The sequence below is a fragment of the Podarcis tiliguerta genome (assembly GCF_965153285.1).
Source record: "Podarcis tiliguerta genome assembly, chromosome: 5".
Lineage (NCBI taxonomy): Eukaryota > Metazoa > Chordata > Lepidosauria > Squamata > Lacertidae > Podarcis > Podarcis tiliguerta.
Window position 1 is genome coordinate 29,886,810 of NC_139538.1, and position 22,449 is coordinate 29,909,258.

General features: G+C 44.6%; 1 protein-coding gene across 1 annotated transcript in view; it reads right to left on the reverse strand.

Annotated features, from left to right (window-relative positions):
- The window catches only part of MOGAT1 (monoacylglycerol O-acyltransferase 1), a 28,805-nt gene extending 6,473 nt beyond the window's left edge, over positions 1–22,332 (reverse strand). The window contains exons 1-5 of the mRNA XM_083442807.1: positions 21,364–22,332; positions 7,134–7,312; positions 5,932–6,136; positions 3,571–3,745; positions 859–1,058 (exon numbers count right to left, since the gene is read on the reverse strand). Coding sequence (XP_083298933.1) covers positions 859–1,058; positions 3,571–3,745; positions 5,932–6,136; positions 7,134–7,312; positions 21,364–21,874 — 1,270 coding nt within the window. The 5' untranslated portion in view covers positions 21,875–22,332. The remainder of the gene's footprint in view (positions 1–858; positions 1,059–3,570; positions 3,746–5,931; positions 6,137–7,133; positions 7,313–21,363) is intronic.
- Between the last annotated feature and the right edge of the window lie 117 nt (positions 22,333–22,449).

Sequence of the window (22,449 nt, forward strand, 5' to 3'; positions counted from 1 at the left end):
TAAAGCCTCAGTGCCTAGGGCTTGCCGATCGAAAGGTCGGCAGTTCGAATCCCCGCGGCGGGGTGCGCTCCCGCTGTTCGGTCCCAGCGCCTGCCAACCTAGCAGTTCAAAAGCACCCCTGGGTGCAAGTAGATAAATAGGGACCGCTTACTAGCGGGAAGGTAAACGGCGTTTCCGTGTGCGGCTCTGGCTCGCCAGAGCAGCGATGTCACGCTGGCCACGTGACCCGGAAGTGTCTTCGGACAGCACTGGCCCTTGGCCTCTTTAAGTGAGATGGGCGCACAACCCTAGAGTCTGTCAAGACTGGCCCATATGGGCAGGGGTACCTTTACCTTTACCTTAATCAAAGTGTTATCTCACTGCTGTATTGAAGCTTTGGTGATTTTAATATATCATCTTATTTGATTTGTTGTTGCAGTTGTTTGGTTTGTATTTTACTTGTGAACTGCTCTGGGATCTTGTAAGAAGAGCAGTATATAAATGGAAATAATAGTTAAAAAAAATTTGGTCTGATCCACAAATGCTCTTATGATGTTCTTAACACAACATACCACACCAACCGTACAACATAGGGATGCGGGTAATAAAGTATGAATTGAAGCATGTTATGTAGATTATTTTCTGCTGACAAATTCTATGAGCTACATATAAACACAACACAGTCAAAGGGCAGGGGGAGAGGAGGAAACCTATAAATAAAATATCAGGAAAGACACAAATGCTTATTTCAAACTTCTTCCTCTTCTGCATTTGGTGCTTAGATGGTATATGGAACCGTTTGCAAAGGCTAAGCAGCTACTATTTCTTGACACAGATTTGTATATTAAACATGTGCATATGAGAGCAAAAAGAACTTACCAATAGTGTGAACAGGTTTCCTGTAAGGCATCACCCCAAAGCTATATTGAAAGATTCCTCTGCCATGAAACAAAGGCAATGCAAACCCCATAATCTTCTGCAGTTTCTCTTGCAATGTTCTGAGCCTTGATCCTTTGGGGTTTGCAACTTGTTTGAACAGTTCATTTTCCCCAAAAGAAAACACTGGGACCAGTTGAGCCCTGCCAGAGAAAAGCAACAACGCAGTTGACATACTTCATGTCAATGGGTTGACAAGTATACCCATTTAAAGGAGCTGAACCATAAAGAAGGTTGATCACGAAAGAATTGATGCTTTTGAATTATGGTGCTGGAGGAGACTCTTGAGAGTCCCATGGACTGCAAGAAGATCAAACCTATCCATTCTTAAGGAAATCAGCCCTGAGTGCTCACTGGAAGGACAGATCATGAAGCTGAGACTCCAATACTTTGGCCACCTCATGAGAAGAGAAGACTCCCTGGAAAAGACCCTGATGTTGGGAAAGACTGAGGGCACAAGGAGAAGGGGACGCCAGAGGACGAGATGGTTGGACAGTGTTCTCGAAGCTACCAGCATGAGTTTGACCAAACTGCGGGAGGCAGTGGAAGACACGAGTGCCTGGCACGCTCTGGTCCATTGGGTCATGAAGAGTCGGACACAACTAAACAACAACAACAACAAATAACTTTGGCACTAAATTCATGTTGCTACCTACTGCCTCCTAGGAAAAGCTCAACAGGCAATAGGACTAAGCCTGCATTTACACAACTAAATGCAATATTAGTCCAGGACTAAACCAGGTTAGTCCAATGGGACTAATTAAGCAGATGCCATACGTCTAGGGCTTTCTTTCAGCCAGAACTCAGTTCTAGCACGGTGGGCGCCGTTTCCATTCTAAGAGAATAAGGGAGGTGTTCATGGTGAGTTCCAGCACCTGTTTTTCTAAAAAAATAGCACTGCATAGATCAGAGGTCGGTGGCTAAGCTTACTTTGGCCTGAGGGCCCCATTCACCCTTCGCTAACCATGTGGGGACCACATGCCAGTGGGGACTATTGCCAAACCTAAGCATGGCCAGCCCATATGCTTGCATAAAATTTCTGGCATGGACACAAAGGGCACATGCCCAGGCAGGCAGCCCTCTCCCCAGCCAAAATCAGTGAAGTATTGAGCACAGGGCAGAAAAAAACTTGCACGGGATTTTTACGAAATTGTAGTTGGCTGCCTCTTTTACCAAGATATAAAGTTAGAAATGACAGTAAATGCAAGAAATGTTGAAATTGGGAACAATAACCACAGGAAGGGAATGGCCCATAGGACTGCTGTTGGCTAATAGCTCACTTACAAAGAAATATTGCAAGCACACAGTAAAAAAAAGTCATGAAACAGGAAGTTGCTACATGTTCAATTTCAAACTTGCATATTAAATGACTCTTAGACATATATAGGACAGCTCTTTTCTGTGTGTGAATATTTGGTTCTTGTTATTGGGGGGGGGGGTCTATTTCACAACGCTGCACTTCTTCCCTCGTTTTTATATAGATGTGGGGTGGAGGATAATTTTAATTCAATTCACACTTAAAGCCAAATTGATCAATTTCTGACTTTCCAAAACAATGTGAGAATTCTTCATAATTTGCACTTATCCAAATTCTGGGATGCAGTTCTCCAACCAACATTTACGAAAAGGCACATATCGGAGTCGGGGTGGGGAGGGAAGAATATACTAGTGAAAATAACATACAAAAATGTTTTATATTAGGAGAAATTGTCTGCAAAAGTTGAAACTCCGTACAAAAATGTATTAGGAGAAATTCACATTAAAAGGCTAATGAATTTTCACGGTGATTTTAAAAAGTCACAGATTGCTGCAGAAATATGGAGAACTGAATTGAAGGTGGGGAAAATGAGAAACTGAGATAACTGCAATTGACAGATTTTGTATGCAATTTTCTCTAGCAATTGTAACGCATGTCAACGCACATAGTAGCACAGCAAGTGTGCTTTCATACTATGATGTTACTTGGCTGGGGAACTGCATTGCAAAAGTTGGAGAATGCCTTGCAGACAACCCCAGTGCTAGAGACATACATACATACAGACAGACAGACAGACAGACAGACAGGTTGTGTATCCGCAGCAGTGACCAGAGGTGGGATGACTGCTGGGGAGGACTGCAGAGAGAAGAAATGCCATGGTGCATCTGCAGCAGCACAACAAAGCATGTCTATCTCATATCAGTCTCTACAGCACTGTAATTCTCCAACCATTTGACTTCAGCCCCAAAGACGCACTCCTCCATTGTCTCCAGAGACAGATGGTGGCCAACGACAAGATATACTTATAGAATACTATCAAGTACAGTGGTACCTCGGGTTACATACACTTCAGGTTACATACTCCGCTAACCCAGAAATATTACCTCAGGTTAAGAACTTTGCTTCAGGATGAGAACAGAAATCGTGCTCCGGCGGCGCAGCGGCAGCGGAAGGCCCCATTTGCTAAAGTAGTGCTTCAGGTTAAGAACAGTTTCAGGTTAAGAACAGACCTCCGGAACAAATTAAGTACTTAACCCGAGGTACCACTATAGTCCATTTCATGTTTTGGGTACCTACATTCCATCTTATTTCAATTGACAAGTTCTCTAGATTCCCAGTTAATGTCCTGTGTGTTACCACTTTATCCTTAATGGGTGAGGTCTACACATAGAACTTACCCATGTTTCAAAGCCACCTTAATGAAGCCTTTCCTTTTGAGGATGCTAAGAGTTAAGCTTCCAGGACGGGCATCTAAAGACTCTTCTGCTCCTCCAATTACAATCACAGCAACATTTCCACCGCCTTCGTGGCTGAGCACATGAGACACACTCTTCTTGGATGCTGAAACCAGCCCTGAAAGTGTGAATAAATAAATAACAGAATACCCAATCAACCGATCAGTGTTGCATGGAAACCATTAGTCAGGTGGAATGAAAAAATCTGCTGAAGTTAAATTTGTGCTCCGTACAGTAGTTAATTCTTTATTATAAACATGCAAACAGTCTACAAATGACATATTACATAATGCAATCTAATAGTCACTAATTTACCGTTTATTTTGAAAAAATCCTGTATTAAGATTGTGCCCTTAGTGAATTATAAGACAAATATAAATATGTTTTCTAAAAACTCATATTACAGTTTATTTAAATATCTACAACATCAATGATCAAATTATTTAATTGAATATGATAGCAGTGGGAAAAGCTTTTTTAAAAAAATTAACTGAGGTTCTCATTTCATGTACTTAAAAGGGGCCCACTGACTCTCAAATTGCTCATTTCTCTGTCTACCTTCCCTTAAGCGTACCAGCTCCATTAATTCTGTCACTGTGGCAGGCAAAAAAACCCCCAAATGTTATTAAAACTATTTTTGTTCTGTGGGAATTATGGGAGTACACCATTTAGCTGCTATTAATACTCTGACTAGATTTCAATGTTCTGCTCTTATGTCCTTTTTTTAAGCTATCCCAAAAGATGGTGGATTCATCTGTAGTTGATATCCAATTATTTCTTATATATGCTCTGTAACAAACTACCGTTTTAACTTACGAAACAGTAAAGCCTACATGTTGTTACTACTGAATTTGATGACCCTGTTTCGGTGTTTCCCCCTCATGCACAGGGCCAGATTTAGGTTTGATGAGGCCCTAAGCTACTGAAGGTAATGGGGCCCTTTATATGTCCAGCTGTCCTTTGCCAACAACAAATTGTCACTGTTTTTTGTGTTGAATATATGCTATATGGTAATTTATGGACCTAATAGGTATCTAACCAGTGATATTTTAGGGAGCAGGCTAGCAGGCGGGGCCCATTACTTACATCATAGAAGCCTACACAACACAAAACACTTGCTGTATGTATGTTTTGTTTTATTTGTTTTTTATCTTATATTTTGGAAATGTACAACCAGTTTTATTTTCCCTTTAAATTTTTTGGGGGCCTCCAAGAGAGAGGGGCCCTAAGCTGTCAGGGAACTGCCATCGGAGCAGGAGGAGGTGAGAGGGCTCCCGGATGATGGTGGAGAGGGTCCCAGTAAGAGGAGGGATAGCCCATACGCTGGGGAAGGAAATCAGCGTAACACCAGTGGAGAAGGGGAGGAGATAGAGGAGGCGGAGAGGTGGCTCCAGGACTCTTCGCAGGAGACAAGCGGAGAGGGGACTAGTGCTCCTTTGCCCACACCCACCTTGCGCAGAAAGCTTTCGCGCAGGCAACGGGGGAGGAGACTGGGCGTCAAGCAGCTTTTATGTTGGAAGCGGTTTAAGAGACGCCCACTGACGGATTCTGCCAGCGACTGAGGCAGCCACGGAATAGAGGGCTGTCTAGTCAGAAAGGGTTCAACCATGCAACCTAGCCAGGAGTAAAGGCTACTTACGCACAAGCAATCCCTAGAACCATTACATAAGCTATAGCTTGTTTAGCTTATACGTAAATCTGGCCCTGCTCATGCAATTAATAATCATGTGAGGGGGTGACTGAAGCTAAATCTTTCTTCCCCATCTGCAACCCCCTACCCTCTCACTACCCAGACACTGAGGAGTACATCTGTAGAGCGGAATCTCCTCTTTCTGCATCCTCTGGTGATGTGGTAGATGGAGAACACCTGAATAGGGCTGTGAGAATCAGGCCACGTCCCAGAGCTTACTTTACGAAGTGAACAAAGTGTGCCAGTGAAAGCATTACATTGCTTCAAATGGCTGGTGAAGACGTGGCTTTTCGAAAAGGCCTTTGGTGAATGATCTTTTTGCGAGCTCAATTTCTGATGGCTGTTCTACAGTTCTGAATCTTTGTGACTTGTATTTTGGTGTATGGGGGCAGCAGAGGGGAATAATGTTCTGCTGCACAAGGAAAACTCCTGAAACTGGCAGAACATTCTCCTCAGTGATATGTTAAATACAGCCCACTGTTATTATCTGATTTGCTAAATGTGTTCGGTTGCTTTGGAAATCAGGTAGGGTCGCATTTTAAAAAAAAATACTGTACATCAATTCCATTTTTTGAAAAACAGACACATCTGAATTACTAGGGTTTACTGCTTACCTGCACACATAATATAGTCTCTGAAGAAAGGACACCTGAACCAGAAAGGCAAGATGTGTAGGTATGGAGTCAGACCAGGGAATAACTTCTTAAAACCTGTGTATTCTGTGCAAAAGTTTCCAAAAGCTCCAGCGACAAGGACGCCATGAGGATGAAACCCAAAGAGGTAGTTCTGGCTTGGATCCAAATCCGAGGTTTTTATGAGCTGAAATAAAAGCTCAGTAAGAAGTTCACTCTTAATTTAAAAGTTGACTGGCAATTGCATACTGGCCAGTTCAGATCCCACAATGAAAGCTAATTATTGCAATAAACCTGCTCCCCCCCCCACCAGACATTTTGATGACATGGGAAGTTATGCGGTAAGAAGAGTTTGGATGAAGAGTTTAGATTTGATATCCCGCTTTATCACTACCCTAAGGAGTCTCAAAGCGGCTAACATTCTCCTTTCCCTTCCTGCCCCACAACAAACACTCTGTGAGGTGAGTGGGGCTGAGAGACTTCAAGGAAGTGTGACTGGCCCAAGGTCACCCAGCAGCTGCATGTGGAGGAGCAGAGACGCGAACCCAGTTCCCCAGATTACGAGACTACCGCTCTTAACCACTACACCACACTCTCTTCATGTCCTGTTGCATAACCTCCACACCCACAAATAAGAAAGATTGCTCAAAGAACAGGTTCTCTGGAAGAGACCTCAATTTGGGTTAAAAGTAAGAAATGGAGGTGGAACTTGTAGAGTATATAGACACAGAGATCTCAGCTCCATAGTGTTATAATGCAATCTATGCACAGTTACTCAGAAATAAGTCCTGTTGTGCTCAAGCTGTTTCAAGCCAACCATAGCTGGTTTGTTAGGATTGCATAGCAAGCAGTAGTTAAGCAAGAATAGGATTGAAAGCTTTCAAAACCATTTCTCCCAGTCACATTGGGAGTATGCAAAGCCCAAGGCTTATCTAGGACCATAATGTGGTGCTCAGCCATTGTTTAGTGCAACGTGTGGCCATGTTTCTGTGATGGCCTCTTCGCACTGGCCATCCACACATGCAAAATTTCAGCACAGGAATAATAATGGAACAAAACAGAAGTGGAATCCTAACGAGATGCAAACTACATCAGCTTTCCTCACCATGCTCTGGGACATACGCAGAGTGCACAAGCATGCGCACACAAACACATTAACTTTCACTGCAAAACATTTCACTCACCTGAATTGGAAAGTATTCCTTAAAGTATCTCCACACAGTCCAGTTTCTGACCCACTTGGATCTTCGCCCCCCAGTTTGGGGGGTTTCCCAGTCGAGGTAGAGCCAGAGCGCATAAAAAGCTGAGATAAACCAGTAATCTCCAAACACAAAGATCATGAAGATTCCACAGCAGCATTGTGCTAAAAACAGAGACACAGAAAACACAAAACATTTCATACGATGAATGCAACTCATAATTTTACCTCCTTGCCATTTCCTTCTCCTTTCCCATCGTGATCCCTATGGCTGGCCAACAGTAGCCTCGTGAGGGTTCTCTCCTTGTACCTAATCCATGGAGGGTGCTTCCCCCATAGCCACACCAGCTTGCTACTTTGCTTCTCTGCAACTCTCTGCTCTCAACTCTGACATACAACCTGCTCTCTGCCCCAAAACTCGTAACACTGCAATATTGCTGTTGATAGTAGTGGAAGGTTCTATTCTATCCTTTGCATTCCTGCAAACCCCCTGCTGCTGCTGCGCCATTTCTGTTCTCATCCTGAAGCAAAGTTCTTAACTCAAGGTACTCTTTCTGAGTTAGCAGAGTCTGTAACCTGAAGTGTCTGTAACCCAAAGCGTCTGTAACCCGAGGTACCACTGTATACCCTTTGAAATCCTTCATCAAATGCTGGGGTTTTTATTTTACCCTTTCAAAGGCTTCTCCTTTATTTTGTTTCATTTTTGTCATTCTGCCTGATGAAACGAAAAATCAGAGCACGGAGGCATAATGTCCTGCCTTGGATCATTTAAAATGATAAATATTAATCATTCTGCTGAGAATATGTGGTTCGGTACTACAATTCCATGATAGTTTCAAGCTGAAGCTGGGCAATAATTTATTTTTAGCTTTGGGAATAAAAAGGGACCTTTCAACCACACTAATGGTAAATTATTCTAATCCTGACATGTATACATGAATAGATGCAAAAATTGCTTTTCAGATATCCACAGTCAATATGCAGGTGTCAGGGGCTGAGCAGGGCTAACACAACAGTGGCAGATACAGCAAACAACAGCCTCAGGAAAATAGGCAGCCAACAGTGCTGCCCTGTTCATTCCTACTCAGAAGTAAGTTCCATTGCTTTCAATCCTACATCAATTCACTTAGTGGTAAGCTCATTTAAATCAATGGAACATATTTCTAAGTAGATGTGCATAGGAATTCACCATTTTAAGGGAAATGAACTTGAGAAGAAATTGCCTGAAGCCAAACTTTGTTTTTTTAAACTCTCAATTTTCTTTCTCATCCAAATCAAATACATTTGTTTCCTGTAATATAGCTTGTATCCAAGATGCACAATCCGACACAATTTAGAAATTATTTGGCAAGAGACAAGGAGACAGAAAGGAATTGGAAGAGTGAAAGACATGGAAGGCCAGACCTTTCTTGAGTAACACACTTTCGAAACAGAGAAGTGCCAAACTTTAACAGATTTAGAGCCTGCACAATAATCCCATGTACGTGCAGAACTTAAAGCAAAGGCATCCTGAGAACGTTTCAGGGGGGAGGATAGTTATGATAAACTTTCCTCTTGATTTATCAAGCAAGTGGTCATGAGTTCTTGTATTACAAGTATCTTGCGGCACAAGTTTTGCAACTTATTCCAAAAGCCGAGATGTATGTATTCCATTTGTGGCTGAGCAAGTTCCTGACATGACAATGACTCAATATAGTCTCACTTGGCTTGACAGAATTACTACCCTTTCAGCTCCTTGGCAGGATTCCACATGGCTTAACATCAACATGACCTTGAGGTATGAAAGTCACACAAAGTTTGATGACTAGTACCTGGCAGGGCTATTCAAAGACTTCACAAAGGCTGCCACACAGTCCAGATAGCAACAAAAGCTGATAGGATAGGTTTGCTTTTGTACTAACCAGGGGCTTACCCTGAGATGTGCGTCCTGCTTTCCTTAGGGTAGGAAGCCAAATGAACTCAGAAAGACTAAGGCTCAAACTAACACACCCACTGTTCTTTCTGTGTTTGTATGAGTGACCTGTTAAGCAAAGTTAACAAAGCTCATGGTTTTAAAAACATCAACAACAAACACATGAGAGAGTTCTTAAGCAGCTTTGATTAAAAGCAAGTTGATGACCAAGTTACATAAACCTTGGACAACAACATATTTTTGGTGAAAGGCAACACAGTGATACAGGCAGTTCAACTGGTCAATCTCTGTATGTCACTCTGAGCAATGTTAGGGACCTGAAAGAGTAAATGGTTAGTCATTTAGACTACAACTCCCACCAGCTACACCAGCTACAACTCCCACCAGCTCCATCCAGGATGAGCTAGACCACCACTCTTGTTTGCATTTAATTTCAGTTTAGTTCCTGCACCTTCCCGTTCAATATATCCCTGACTTTCTCCACATGCGTGATTTCTCCTACCCAATTGCAGGCTTTGATTTTCCCCAGGGGTCAAACCCCTGCTAAACACCATGAATCTTAAGCAGGTGGACTTGGACCAGTCACTATCTCTGTCTAAACTACCTCACAGGGTTGTTGTGAGGATAAAATAGGAGATGGAGAGGGTAGTTTGTTAAGGGTTCTGGGAACTCTAGCTCTGTGAGGGAAAAACTACAATTCCCAGAATTCAATTGGAATGGGGGTGCTTTAAAGGTGTACACAACCTAAATGTGTTTCCCATGACCAGAGGCACTTTCCCTCAGATATTCCAAGACAGGAACTTATTATTGAAAATGCATTCTGAAGTTATCCCTCTGCTGGGTTTCACCTCTAGCACAAATGAAACTGAGGGCAGGGCACAAGCATCTTGTGGTTGGGCAGGGTTTCCCCCCCCTCTTTTTACAAAAGAGATTTGCATCAGCTTTTACGTCCCTAAGGGAAACAGGGTGGCTTGAAGGAAACAGGGCCATAGGTGACACATTAATGGCCAATGAGGAAGTGAGACTGAAATAAAACACCCCACATGACCTAGGAGCAGGAGTGGGGAAACTTTTTCAGACTCCCCAAGGGTATTCTGAGGGCTGTGGGTTAGGGAACCAAAAACACAATGACTTTAGATGTACTGTGTGTTGCAACAAGCTGTCTATAAGGAAAGAAGAGCTCAAGGATTCCAGTGTGTTTACATGTGTGCTCCCTAGCCTAGATCTTGCAATTCTTTCACCTGAACCAGAGTTTGTTGCTCCCTGCTGAATACTAGACTTACCAGCAGATGACAGCCTTGTAAAGTCCTTAATATATGTTGCTATGATTATGAACTTTGCACCCTCTGTGGTTTCCAGTACAGTCATACCTCAGGTTGAAGTAGCTTCGGGATAAGCATTATCGGGTTGTGTGCTGCGGCGACCCGGAAGTAACAGAGCGCGTTACTTCCAGGTATTGATGATCGTGCATGTGCAGATGGTCAAAATGACATCACGCGCATGCATGGAAGTGGTGAATCATGACCCGTGCATGTGCAGATGTGCGGACATGGGTTGCGTTCGCTTCTGGATGTGAACGGGGCTCCAGAACAGATCCCGTTCGCATCCAGAGGTACCAGTGTACCTGTTCCTAGTAAAAAACTGTCTCTCGGGGGCTTGGCAACAATTTTGAGGATTCCCTTTAAATAAAGAGTAGTGGCCAGTTCACAGAAGAGCATCAGCTTCACTTCCATTCCTGATGTAAGTGTTTATTCATATAATAAACATATATAATCAGCCAATAATGGCAACATTCACAAACAAGAAGAAGATAGTGGGCTGGGGACCCTGCAGTGTGCAAGGGAAAAGCCTAGGAAGGGAAGTGATTCACAAACAAACCTATGAGAACTAAGGACTCAGCTACACTGGCTAAGAAAAATCACTTTATATGCATTGTTTATGCATTTTAACACTATGACACCAGATGGCGATGTGGAGTTCCATTTTTGCTAACCCGATTTCTCATACAAAGTTTGCAATGCGTTTAACTGAAATGCTTCTTTGATGTGTCTAGATCCAGCCCAAGTGTGCTCAGTGGCTGTGGATTGCGAACTGCCCAGGGTGGTGGAAAAGAATGGAGCAACTGGAATCCTGAACAGGGAGCCCACACACTGAAATATTTATTTGCACTGCAATACCCACTTGTTATATTAGATGGCATACGCAAGCAGATTCATCATGAGATTAGAGATTCCCCAAGTTTAAAAAGAAGATAACTGTGCTTCTGTTACACGGCAGGAGGTGTCATTGCAGAGCTTTCAGCAATGTGCAGTGATGGAGAGAGCTGTGTTGGCATTCAGACAACACCCCTATTTTCACCCTCAAACTGTATGGAACTGCAACATACATGAAAGCAAGCGCTTGGAGCCAGACTTCCAGTTTGGCTCACTTGTATAGCTCCTCATCTAAATAGCCTGACTCCAGTCAGACATACAACATAGGTGCAACATTATTTGGGATCCAACGCATAAAAGAAAAACCTAACAGAAAGGCACCACACAAAGTCATTGCACTGAAGCAAGTTGTCTCCCTTTTGCTTAATCCGCGCTGGGTGTTCAGCAAACAAAACATTATTACACTAATTGGATTAAGCAGGAAACACTTGTCCGAGGCTGTGCTTCTAGCTTCTATTAATGAATAATAAATGGCTTAGGAGCTGTCAGAGCATTGGATGGAATGACAGAAAGCCAATTCATCCTCACCGACAAAGAAGCGAGCCGTTTGGTAATTTTAGACTCCAGGCTGAACGGTATAAGAATGTGGAGAGGTGGGATCGCAATTCCTTTTGATGGCCGTGTTTCAAATGTGGCAAGCCAGCCTTGCTGCAATTGAGGTAGGGGGCTCCTCCTCATTCTGCTGAGTGAGGCCCTGAACTTCTGCCCAAAGTCCTGCCCTGCACCACTGGGCAAGTTGAGTGGCATAATAATAATAATAATAATAATAATTTATTATTTATACCCCGTCCATCCGGCTGCCCCAGTCACTCTGGGCAGCTTCCAACAAAGTATTAAAATACAGTAGTCTGTTAAACATTAAAAGCTTCCCTAAACAGGGCTGCCTTCAGATGTCTTCTAAAAGTCTGGTAGTTGTTTTTCTCTTTGACATCTGGTGGTAGGGCATTCCACAGGGCGGGCGCCACTACCTAGAAGGCCCTCTGCCTGGTTCCCTGTAACTTGGCTTCTCTCAGTGAGGGAACAACCAGAAGGCCCTCGGCACTGGACCTCAGTGTCCAGGCAGAATGATGGGGGTGGAGACGCTCCTTCAGGTATACTGGGCTGAGGCTGCATACTGTGGTAAAGATTAAATCCCTTTTTTGCCAATTATTTGCAACATTTTATTCTCTTGTATGGAGTGTATGGGGGTTTAGGAGGAATGCCTCTGGCGGGAGACGCATCATGCTACTTCTGGGGTACCTTGCCCACCTTTGGTCTGCACCTTGCACTCAGCTCTCACCTGTGGCTGCTAGAAGCTGTCAGCATGCGACAGCAGCCACATTCTGGGAAATGTTCCGACTGGCTGACTAAACCAGGGGAGGGTAGCCAATGGGTCTCAAACCCTCAGTGGGTTGGGGACTTTCCCTGCAGACAGGCTCCAGCAGATTGTGCAGACAAGACCAATAGTGGGTCCAATGGTCAAAAAGGTGGTTTCTGCACGCGCCATAGAGGGAAGCGAGGAGCAGGTGTGGCTCATCAACCCAGGAAGGTAGCCCATCTAGGCGAATGAAAATTCTGGTCCTAATTTTCCCTGAGGAAAAAAAAAATCTGTACCTGCTACCCTGTGGGGCATCTGCAGGAGAAGAAAAGGCTAAGGAGCAAATTCTACACAAATCCAGAATGGAGTCCCTAAGATACCTGGATGGTGTCTTGCATACCTCCTCTGGCAACACCTGCAGCCAAGCTGGTGCCAAATGTATTGCTCTGCTTTCCTTTGGACCACATCAGTGAGGCCAAGAGAGGGGAATTGTCATCTGGACAGTCCAAGACCTCCATCAACACTGCCCAGGCTTGCGCCCCAGAGAGGTCACTTCAGTGCTGCTAATGCAACAAAAACAACTTGGGAAGCAGCAGTTAGGAGTTACGGTCTCCGCAGCCACAGCAGATGTTGTGATCTTCCAGCGGTTTGATTTCACCCCCGAGGCAGACTCCATTGTTTTTTGAGACAGACGGATGCCAATAATTCCCTAGCAGTTATTCCGCTACATAAACCATTCGTAGATCTGGAAAAATCTATACTCAGCAAGGCCCCATCCATGTACAAAAACCTGCCTGAGCTGAGTAGGAATGATAGGAGACTTGATTTCTTTCATCTGCATGAAGCCCCATGCAGTTGCCTTCCTCGTGTCACCATGTCCTTGATCTTTACAGATGATTAATAAGAGAACAACTGCTATCTTTGTCTGTTCTGCTTTGGAGAGCAGCCTCTGGCAGAAACTAGATGTATGCTAGGACAAATGAGCCACAAGCTGAAAGTTCCAAGAGAGTATTTTCACGAATTCATGCAAACAGCCTTTTGCTGATATTAGTCATGGAGAAGTGTTTCATAAGGAAAGGACACAAGAAATCTGCTATGAAGGGGACTCCTGCAGCTCTGACTGCTCCTGTACTAGGAAAGGTTCCTCCTGATTGTTCATTCAGGCTCAGACATACAATGTGACACTCCACACATCACACATTTGGAAGCCAAGTTCTGCATTCTCTCCAGTGAGAAATTGCATTTGTAACGTTGGCTCAAAAGTCTGATGTAGTACTAACAACTGGAAAACTCCACACCAAGCTGTCCACAATTTACAGTGTGTGTGAAGCCATACTAGACTTCTCAGAAGTCCCTTGATTGGCATTCCTCAGGGCTGCCCCTCACAAGGTAAGCAGCAGCAATAAAAGCAATGTAAACATTATCAGCACAATCTCTGGATGCTTAAGACTTTGGTAAATACTACATTTTGCTTTATTTGTTTTTTCAATAGTAGCAGTAGTTGTTGTTATATACCCCGCCCATGTGACTGGGAATACAGGGTTCCTATTTGTACCAAATAATCATGAATGTTGCCAGATAAACTCATATTTAGTGGGAATGTGTCAACCATGGGATTGTTTGGTCATATAAATAACAAACGGCCCCAAAGCAGAAGCAAAGTCAGTAGGGTCCACATCACCCTGGCGGCAAATATTTTATGAGTCAGGCTTTTTTGGAAATGGTAAAGAAAATGACTTTTTTTAAAGCAATAGATCTATAGAATAACAAGATGCATTCTTCCACCCTTGACAGCTCACTAGATGAGGGGCAAGCAACAGATATATAGAATTAATGGCTGAGAAGTAAGGTAAGAATTGGCCGTCAAAATTGGATGAGACATAACTTAGCATCCAGGGCAAACCTGTTTGCCAACAATAATATCAGTTTCCATTACAATCTGCTTTCAGAACTTTGGTACAGTGGTACCTCAGGTCACATATGCTTCAGGTTACATACGCTTCAGGTTACAGACTCTGCTAACCCAGAAATAGTGCTTCAGGTTAAGAACTTTGCTTCAGGATGAGAACAGAAATTGTGCTCTGGTGGCGCAGCAGCAGCGGCAGGCCCCATTAGCTAAAGTGGTGCTTCAGGTTAAGAACAGTTTCAGGTTAAGTATGGACCTCCAGAAAAATTAAGTACTTAACCTGAGGTACCACTGTACATAGTTTCATGTCACCACATATGTTCCTTGTACCTTACAACTCCACCAGCATAAGGGGGAAACAATATGTGCTGGTCACACCAAGGTACATTGGTTAATTTCTGCCCTACAGAAAATTACTGTATTTTTCTGCGTTGAAGAGGCCCCCATGTATAAGATGACTCCTACTTTTGGGAGCCCAAAATTAAGAAATCAGTCTTTTAAAACACCTGAACGACCCACTGCCCTGGTTGATGGAAGTGGTGATGTATTTCACTGCATAATGGCAGGAGCCTGCATCTTGCTTCCCTTGTCTCGGCTTGGCTCCACAGCTAACTCTGCAGCCCAGGCTCATTGACTCAGGAGCTGCGAGGAATGTCCGAGCTGACGCATAGCTCACCACAGACTTACGGTAGAAATCCATGTATAAGACGACCCCAAAGTCTGGATTGAAAAATGGAGGGGGGTGTTGTCTCATACACGGGAAAGTATGGTATGTAGTTTAGCTCCTCCTGCGATCCTTTTGTAGTATAGTCAAATTGTGATGGAACACAAATCGTATTTCAAACTTCCTCAATTGAATTGCCAAATGTCCGGTGCTTCACTTTAATGAAGGATGCAATTCAGAGCATGAAACAATTAATCAGCCTTTACAGTATTGCTATGCTGCTGAATTGTACATTTAATAAAACCACTAATTAGTTGTTTTTAGGTTGCTTCCATATGTAATAGTGACCTAGTAACCTATCCTGCTGAGTTTTGCTCTATATGTTTATGCTTAGGAAATGGATCACATTTCTTGTTTTGCAATGGCAGTAATCCTAAAGACATTCAATTGGAAGTATTTTCTGAAACCGGTAAGACTTACTCCCAGATCAATGGGTTTAGGATTGCGAAACTGAACAGCTGTACATAACTCATATTGGCAAAGATTGTAGCGTCTCAAAAGGAAATGTACAAATCTTAATCTCCCATATATACAAAAAAGTTTTAGCATATTGTGTTGACATTTTGTGTCCTCAGAAAACTTCGGTCATCGTTAGGACCTTTTTTGGAATCTTTTAAGCAAGAGATTTCAGAAGAACTATTTCAACAGTTATAAAACCCATGTACCTACGAGACCGCCTCTCCTGGTATGCCCCGCGGAGGACCTTAAGGTCCACAAATGACAACATTTTGGAGGTCCCAAGTCACAAGGTGGTTAGATTGGTCTCAACTAGGGCCAGGGCCTTTTCGGTACTGGCCCCGACTTGGTGGAACGCTCTGTCACAAGAGACTAGGGCCCTGCGGGACTTGACATCTTTCCGCAGAGCCTGCAAGACAGAGCTGTTCCGCCTGGCCTTTGGTTTGGACTCAGTCGGACCCTTATGTTTCCCTCCCCTTATGGTTTTGATCTTTGGGCTACTTTTAAAATGAGGCTGCATTTTGAATTGCATTTTAACCTGTATTTTAAATTGGGTTTTTTTCCTATTATGTTTCTACTGTAATTTTACTGGTGTTAGCTGCCCTGAGCCCGGCCCTGGCCGGGTAGGGTGGGGTATAAATAAAATTTGTTGTTGTTGTTGTTATTATTATTATTACTAAAACAAGGCTATCAATAGCTACAAGCTGTGATGACTATGCTCTACTACTACAGGCAGAGGCATTATGCCTCTGAATACCAGTTGTCGCATATTGCAGCAGGCAGAGTGCTGTTGTGCTCACATCCAGCTTGCAAGCTTCCCACAAGCATCTGGTTGGCCACTGTGAGAACAGAATCCAGGACTAGATGAGCCATTGGCCTGATCCAGCAGGCTTATTTTTCATTCTTAAAAACTCTGGTGTGCAGGCAGCCAAGAGTGACCCATGTTTATTCTCCCTTCCATTCTTTTCCATGGACTTTATTTAGAAAAATGTCTAGCCTAGTTTTCCAAAGTGCAGGGTAGCTCACAAAGCAAACTTGTGGCTTTGGAAAAGTTTTATTTCCCATCAAAGGAAGTGCTTTCAGAAAGACAGCTTTTCAAGTCACAGGTGGGCTGTGCAGATTTTGTTGGTCCAAGCAGTAGACTGGAGACTAGAAGGAGCCAGTGTGGTGTAGTGGTTAAGAGCGGTGGACTCGTAATCTGGGGAACCGGGTTCATGTCTCTGCTCCTCCACATGCAGCTGCTGGGTGACTTTGGGCCAGTCACACTTCTTGGAGGTCTCTCAGCCCCACTCACCTCACAGAGTGTTTGTGGTGGGGGAGGAAGGGAAAGGAGAATGTTAGCCACTTCGAGACTCCTTCGGGTAGTGATAAAGCGGAATATCAAATCCAAACTCTTCTCAAATCCAAGGATCTTTTCCATCTGGATGGCTGAATGTAAAACTCTGCACTGGTTGGTATGACTATTTTTAGCAACTCCTCTTTGCCCTATTTTCAGTCAGTAGTACTGTACAGCATCAAACGATCTGTGGTAATTCACACAAAAACTACTCTTAAAAAATTACAGCTAAACTGTGGTTAAAGCTTTAAAAAAAAAATCCCCAAGAAGGTGAAGGGAGGAAGGTAAGGTGACAGAGAAGTCTCAGTGAACCAAGACTTGGTTGGAAAATTGAAGCCCTGACTTCAGTTTGCTGTAACAAATGGCTCAACAGGTGAAGGATCTTAGAAGGTTATTTCCGATGGATAATGAGCTGATTAGTAGCCACTGGTTATGGTTATGTTATGTTTTTATAGGGGAGAGGAGGAAGGCTTGGCTACCGAAGCCCTGCACAACCATCTCAATGAAGGAACAATAAATATTTGCTTTGCATGTTTTTTTGAAGCATACCTTTCTTAATGCCATTTCTATTCATCATTCAGGTTTAAGGAGTAGGGCATGGGTTATACTGTAGCACTTCACCATGGCGCTACCATTATTTTTCTTTCCTTCTCTCTCCCCCCCCCCCCAAATAGCTGCATCTGATCACGCAATAACTTTGGTATTTCTTTGACTCCACCTCTTCTCCATATTCTAACTTGCAAGATTAGTTTCTCCTGTTAGAAATTACCATCCTACACACACACACACACACACACACACACACACACACTAAATAATTCCAGTACGTCTAGTACTGTTTCTAGTATGTCACAGAAGAGTCCTAAAGTCAGGCAGTTATAAATTACTCAGGGGGCAATCATATGGCAAGAGTCACCTGGATGAGCTGCTTAGAATGCAGGTGAAGATATGCTTGCAAGTGGAATGTGGCTATCTCCGAATTTGTTTGTTTTTAAACATATTACTTATTTTTACTTATATCATGAAATTTATATACCAAGTGATTGTAACTGCTGCTGCCCCCCCAAAAAACCCCAAGGCAGTTTACAGAAAGAATAATAGAATGCAATTATTAGTGAAAACAATTAAAACATCCAAAGAATTGGAAGCAGCAATAAACTAAGAACACATCAGCATTCTCAATATCTGGGTAAACAAAAATGTTTCTAGCAGGCAGCAAAAAGAGTACAACGAAAGCCCCTTTTCAACAAAATGACTCACCGCTCTGACTTCAGAAGCAGATTATAAGAAAAACAGTTGTAATCTTTTGTATTGTTAACCGGTTTTAGGCTGTAAAACTTAACAGGGCTTTCCTCATTTAGCTATTTGCTTGAAATATTTTCAGCCTACCCTTCTTCACAAGGGACCCCAGGGTGGGGTGCAGTGGCTCCATTTGAAAAAGAATAACCATCAGCACAATGATAATAAGCACTCTTGCATCTGCCCGCCAGACAGGATTTTGGGTAGCTCTGAATTTCACAGGTTCCTTTTTATCTGAGAGGTATTGTAGCTCTGAATGCAGTGGTGTGTCCCAGCCTTAAGAAGATCTCCCTGGGCTCAGTAGTTAAACAACCATTACACTGGCAAATAGCCCCTTTGGGGCAAAGCACTAGAAAGGGTGGCAACAGTCCAGGCTTGCTTGGAGGCAACAACTTGGATACGTTCTAGTCTGGCTTCATGACTGGCCATACCATTGAACCTGCCTTAGTAGCCATGGTTGATGACAGTTGTTCGGAGAAAGATAGGTGGAATGTGACCCTGCTTGCTCCTCTTGACTGACTGGCAGTTTTCAGTATCATGGTATCCTTTTGGAGCATCTCAGGGAGGTGGGGGTTGGGAACCCTGTGCTTCAGTGGCTCTGCTCCTACCTCCAGCGCCATTTCCAGAACCTACTTATGGAAGGCTGAGCACCATGGGAGTTCTCCTATTGTGTTCAGCAGGGTTTCATCTTGTTCACTAAAGCAGCGGGTGGCGACGGCAGTGTTAAGTTACCATCTGAAAAGAACGGTGATTTTTTTGCTGGGTGGGTGGAGGGAAATAGTTTATTGTTATGAGAAAGTGACCCTCCAAAATTAATAATCCTTGGGTGGCGATGCTGCTGTGAAGTGTTAGGGGTTTCTTGACCACCACGAAAGGGAGAGGGAACTAAATTGCTGCCCTTAGTTGGAGATTTGGGGGTTGAACGCTCGCTGAAAAGTAAAGCCCGGCCCTTGGGAGAAGTGGGTGGAAAGCTATTCTTTTTTTTACCCTGCTTACTTGGGGAGCAAGGCAGCAACTGGGTGACATTACAGAGATTGTCATCTCCAAGCCGGGCTGAGAGGCAAGACCTGCTTCTGGGGTGAAACTGACAGTGGGCTTGTGCCCAGTTTCGAAGCCTCCTCATTCTCTAGAGGTCTGTGGCATCTCCTAATTGATTTCCGCTTTGGGAATTTGATGGTGCTCTGGCTTTCAGACTGAGATCTGGTACAAGGCATGATGGACACGTCAACCCAAACCTGCGGAGCAAAAGGGGCACGAGGCTTCTTCTCGCAACCAACCCGCTTGACTAAATGAAGCGACTCCGCCTGCCCGCGCGTGGCCAACCGGCCCCAACCCGCCCAATGGTTCCCCGGGATCCAAAATTAATAATTTGGAAATGTGTCACTAGGTGCAGACCAGTAGTCTAGCAGTTTTTACTTCTGGGTATAGATAGTCCTATAAATATCTCCAAAAGACATCTCTGCTGATCATGGAATCCTAGATCATGATCTTTTGGTAATACAGTGGTACCTCGGGTTACATACGCTTCAGGTTACAGTCTCCACTAACCCAGAAATAGTACCTCGGGTTAAGAACTTTGCTTCAGGATGAGAACAGAAATTGTGCTCCGGCAGCATGACAGCAGCAGGAGGCCCCATTAGGTAAAGTGGTACTTCAGGTTAAGAACAGTTTCAGGTTAAGAACGGACCTCCGGAACGAATTAAGTACTTAACCCAAGGTACCACTGTACTGTAATCAAAATGTATTTGCTTAACCCATCAATCACCTAAATGGCATCACCTGACCTTAGTATGCCACTGAGGATGGCACACTCCTGATTTCTCTTTGGGAAGGGGAAAAGTGTGCATCGCCACCCCTTCCATCCAGTGATGCTGTTTTCCCTGGTGGCGTTCTGATATGTTATTTTACCTGGCACAATCTGCGTGCTGCTTTCCCTGGCACGATCGGTGGTATGTTTTTAGCAGTGCGAGACTCCCTAAAAACAACTTTGGGGGGCGCCGGGCGTAAAATTTGCACCATGGCACTGTATATGCTAAAGATGGCCCTGCATAATTTTCTCATCCCAGCTCAGCCAGTTGAAGTGAGGCCAAATGCAACTTCCAAAAAGGGGCATTCTGGGTGTGGGACCAGAGAGGAGGGACTTAAATTGGAGCCTGAACCTATTCAGCTCAGTCACATGACTTGTGGGGTAGCACTTAACACTGCTTTCCGCCAGCTTCTGTGCATAGGATTGCTCTCTTAGAATGCTAGAGCCTCACATCATCACAACCTTTCCGCGAGAGCGCGCAAAGCTCATTGCAAATGTATAAAGTTCCAGTAGGCAGTTTTCCAAATCCCCACGTGGGACACTGAACGCATCTTGCCTGTTTCTAGATGGTGCAGTCTGAGCTTAAAGCACTTTTACTCTGAAGCAAGCCCCACTGCTTTAAATGGGGATTTCGTCACAAAGACGTGCGCACTGGCTTGCTGCCTTACTCTGGAGTAAGTCACATCAAGTGAGGAGGGGCTTATTTCCTAGCAAAAGCGTTTAGAACCGCAAGCCAACAGCCAGACTCTGCTCAGGTTTCCTAAACCCCCCTTTGTTTCAATGCTACTTACTCCTTAGTAAGGCAGAAGGCTTACAGCATAGCTGCTTGGAACTGAACCTCAGCTTAGTGAGACTGACTTGCGAGTCAACTGGCACCGTGCTTGAGCTCGAACCCTGCCCCACCCTATGCATGTTTACTCAGAAGTAAAACTTACTGAGCTGCCTCCACAGAATTCCATTATAGCCCGATCGTATATGCATCCCCTTCGACAGCTGGGATAACTCAGTCGGTACAGTATGAGATTCTTAATCTCAAGGTCGTGGGTTCGAGTCCTACTTGGGTAAAGAGATTCCTTCATTATAAGGGATGACCCTCGTGATCCCTACCAACTCGACAATTCCCAGCTTCAACCAGGCTTAACTCTCAGAAAAGCAAAAAAATTCACTAGCCTGCGGCGCGAACACATTCGTTTACTGCAGTTTCTGTTTACGTCCAAGCGAACTAGGCGAGGATCGGGCACCTAGACGGGGCGCAGACGCGCTTACCTAGCAGCAGGAACGAGAAGACCCATTGAAAGACGGCGGCCGTCTGCAGCCTCCTCGCCAGGGGGATGTTGAGCGGGGCGAACTCGACCTTCATGGCGCGCCGCCGAAGAGGCTTCACGCCAGACGGCGCCCGAAGGGCAACGGTGAGCGCGGCTTCTCGCCTCCCCCGGGGTGGGTCCTCCTCGCGGGCCGGGCTGCGCCTGGCCAGTGGAGAGAGCCCATCGCCCCTTCCAAGTTTGGAGATCCCGAGGCGGGGCCCTGCCGCCGGCACGATCCCTGGAGCCAAGCGGGATCGTGAGTTGGAGACCTCGACGAGAGCTTTGCGCCTCGGTCCGCGCCTTCCCCGGCGCCTAAGCTGCAAGGATCCGCCCTGGCTGCCGGCCGGGAGCAAGGAGAGCGCTACTTCCTTGGGCCGGTCGCGGCCCCAACGGAGCCCCTCGGAGGCGGTGTTGCTCGTGGGGAGGGGGAGCCTGTGGCCGGGGAAGGGGAGAGGGCATACGCGGCACAACATGGATAAACGAAGTGGGGGGGGGGGGCTTTCTTAGATCTCCGATCTATTTCACACTGCCACATGATCCATTCGAAACGTATCTTCCCTGAAGTCCTTATTGTGAGCAAGGAAAGCCCTGCTGCTTTCGAGGCAGTTAGCGTCCCAGTAAGCCCGTTTAGGATTGCACAGCCTTAAACAAATCAGTTTATCCATTGCTATCATTTATAACTGAAAAGTGTTTTTCATTTAATTCCAACGGGATGGAGTAAGTTACTTGTTGAGCGCAGCTCTCCCCCTCCTGCGATCTTTTCTGCCTCCCCCATGCAATAAGCCGTCTCTTAGTTCAAGGATCCAATAATTTGTGTGCAAATGCAATTTGCTTCAGGGGCGTCGATTACAGCTGCAGAAAAGACAAAAGTGTCTTGTTCGTGTGAAGCCGCTGGCTATTGCAAGGAACCCTCCTTGAAAGGGCATATTCACAACATACATTTAAACATGGCTTCTCCCCCACCCAAAGAATCCTGGGAATTGTGGTTCGTTAAGGATCCTGGGAATTGTAGTCCTGCGAGGGGGGAGTTACAGTTTCCAAGCGTCTT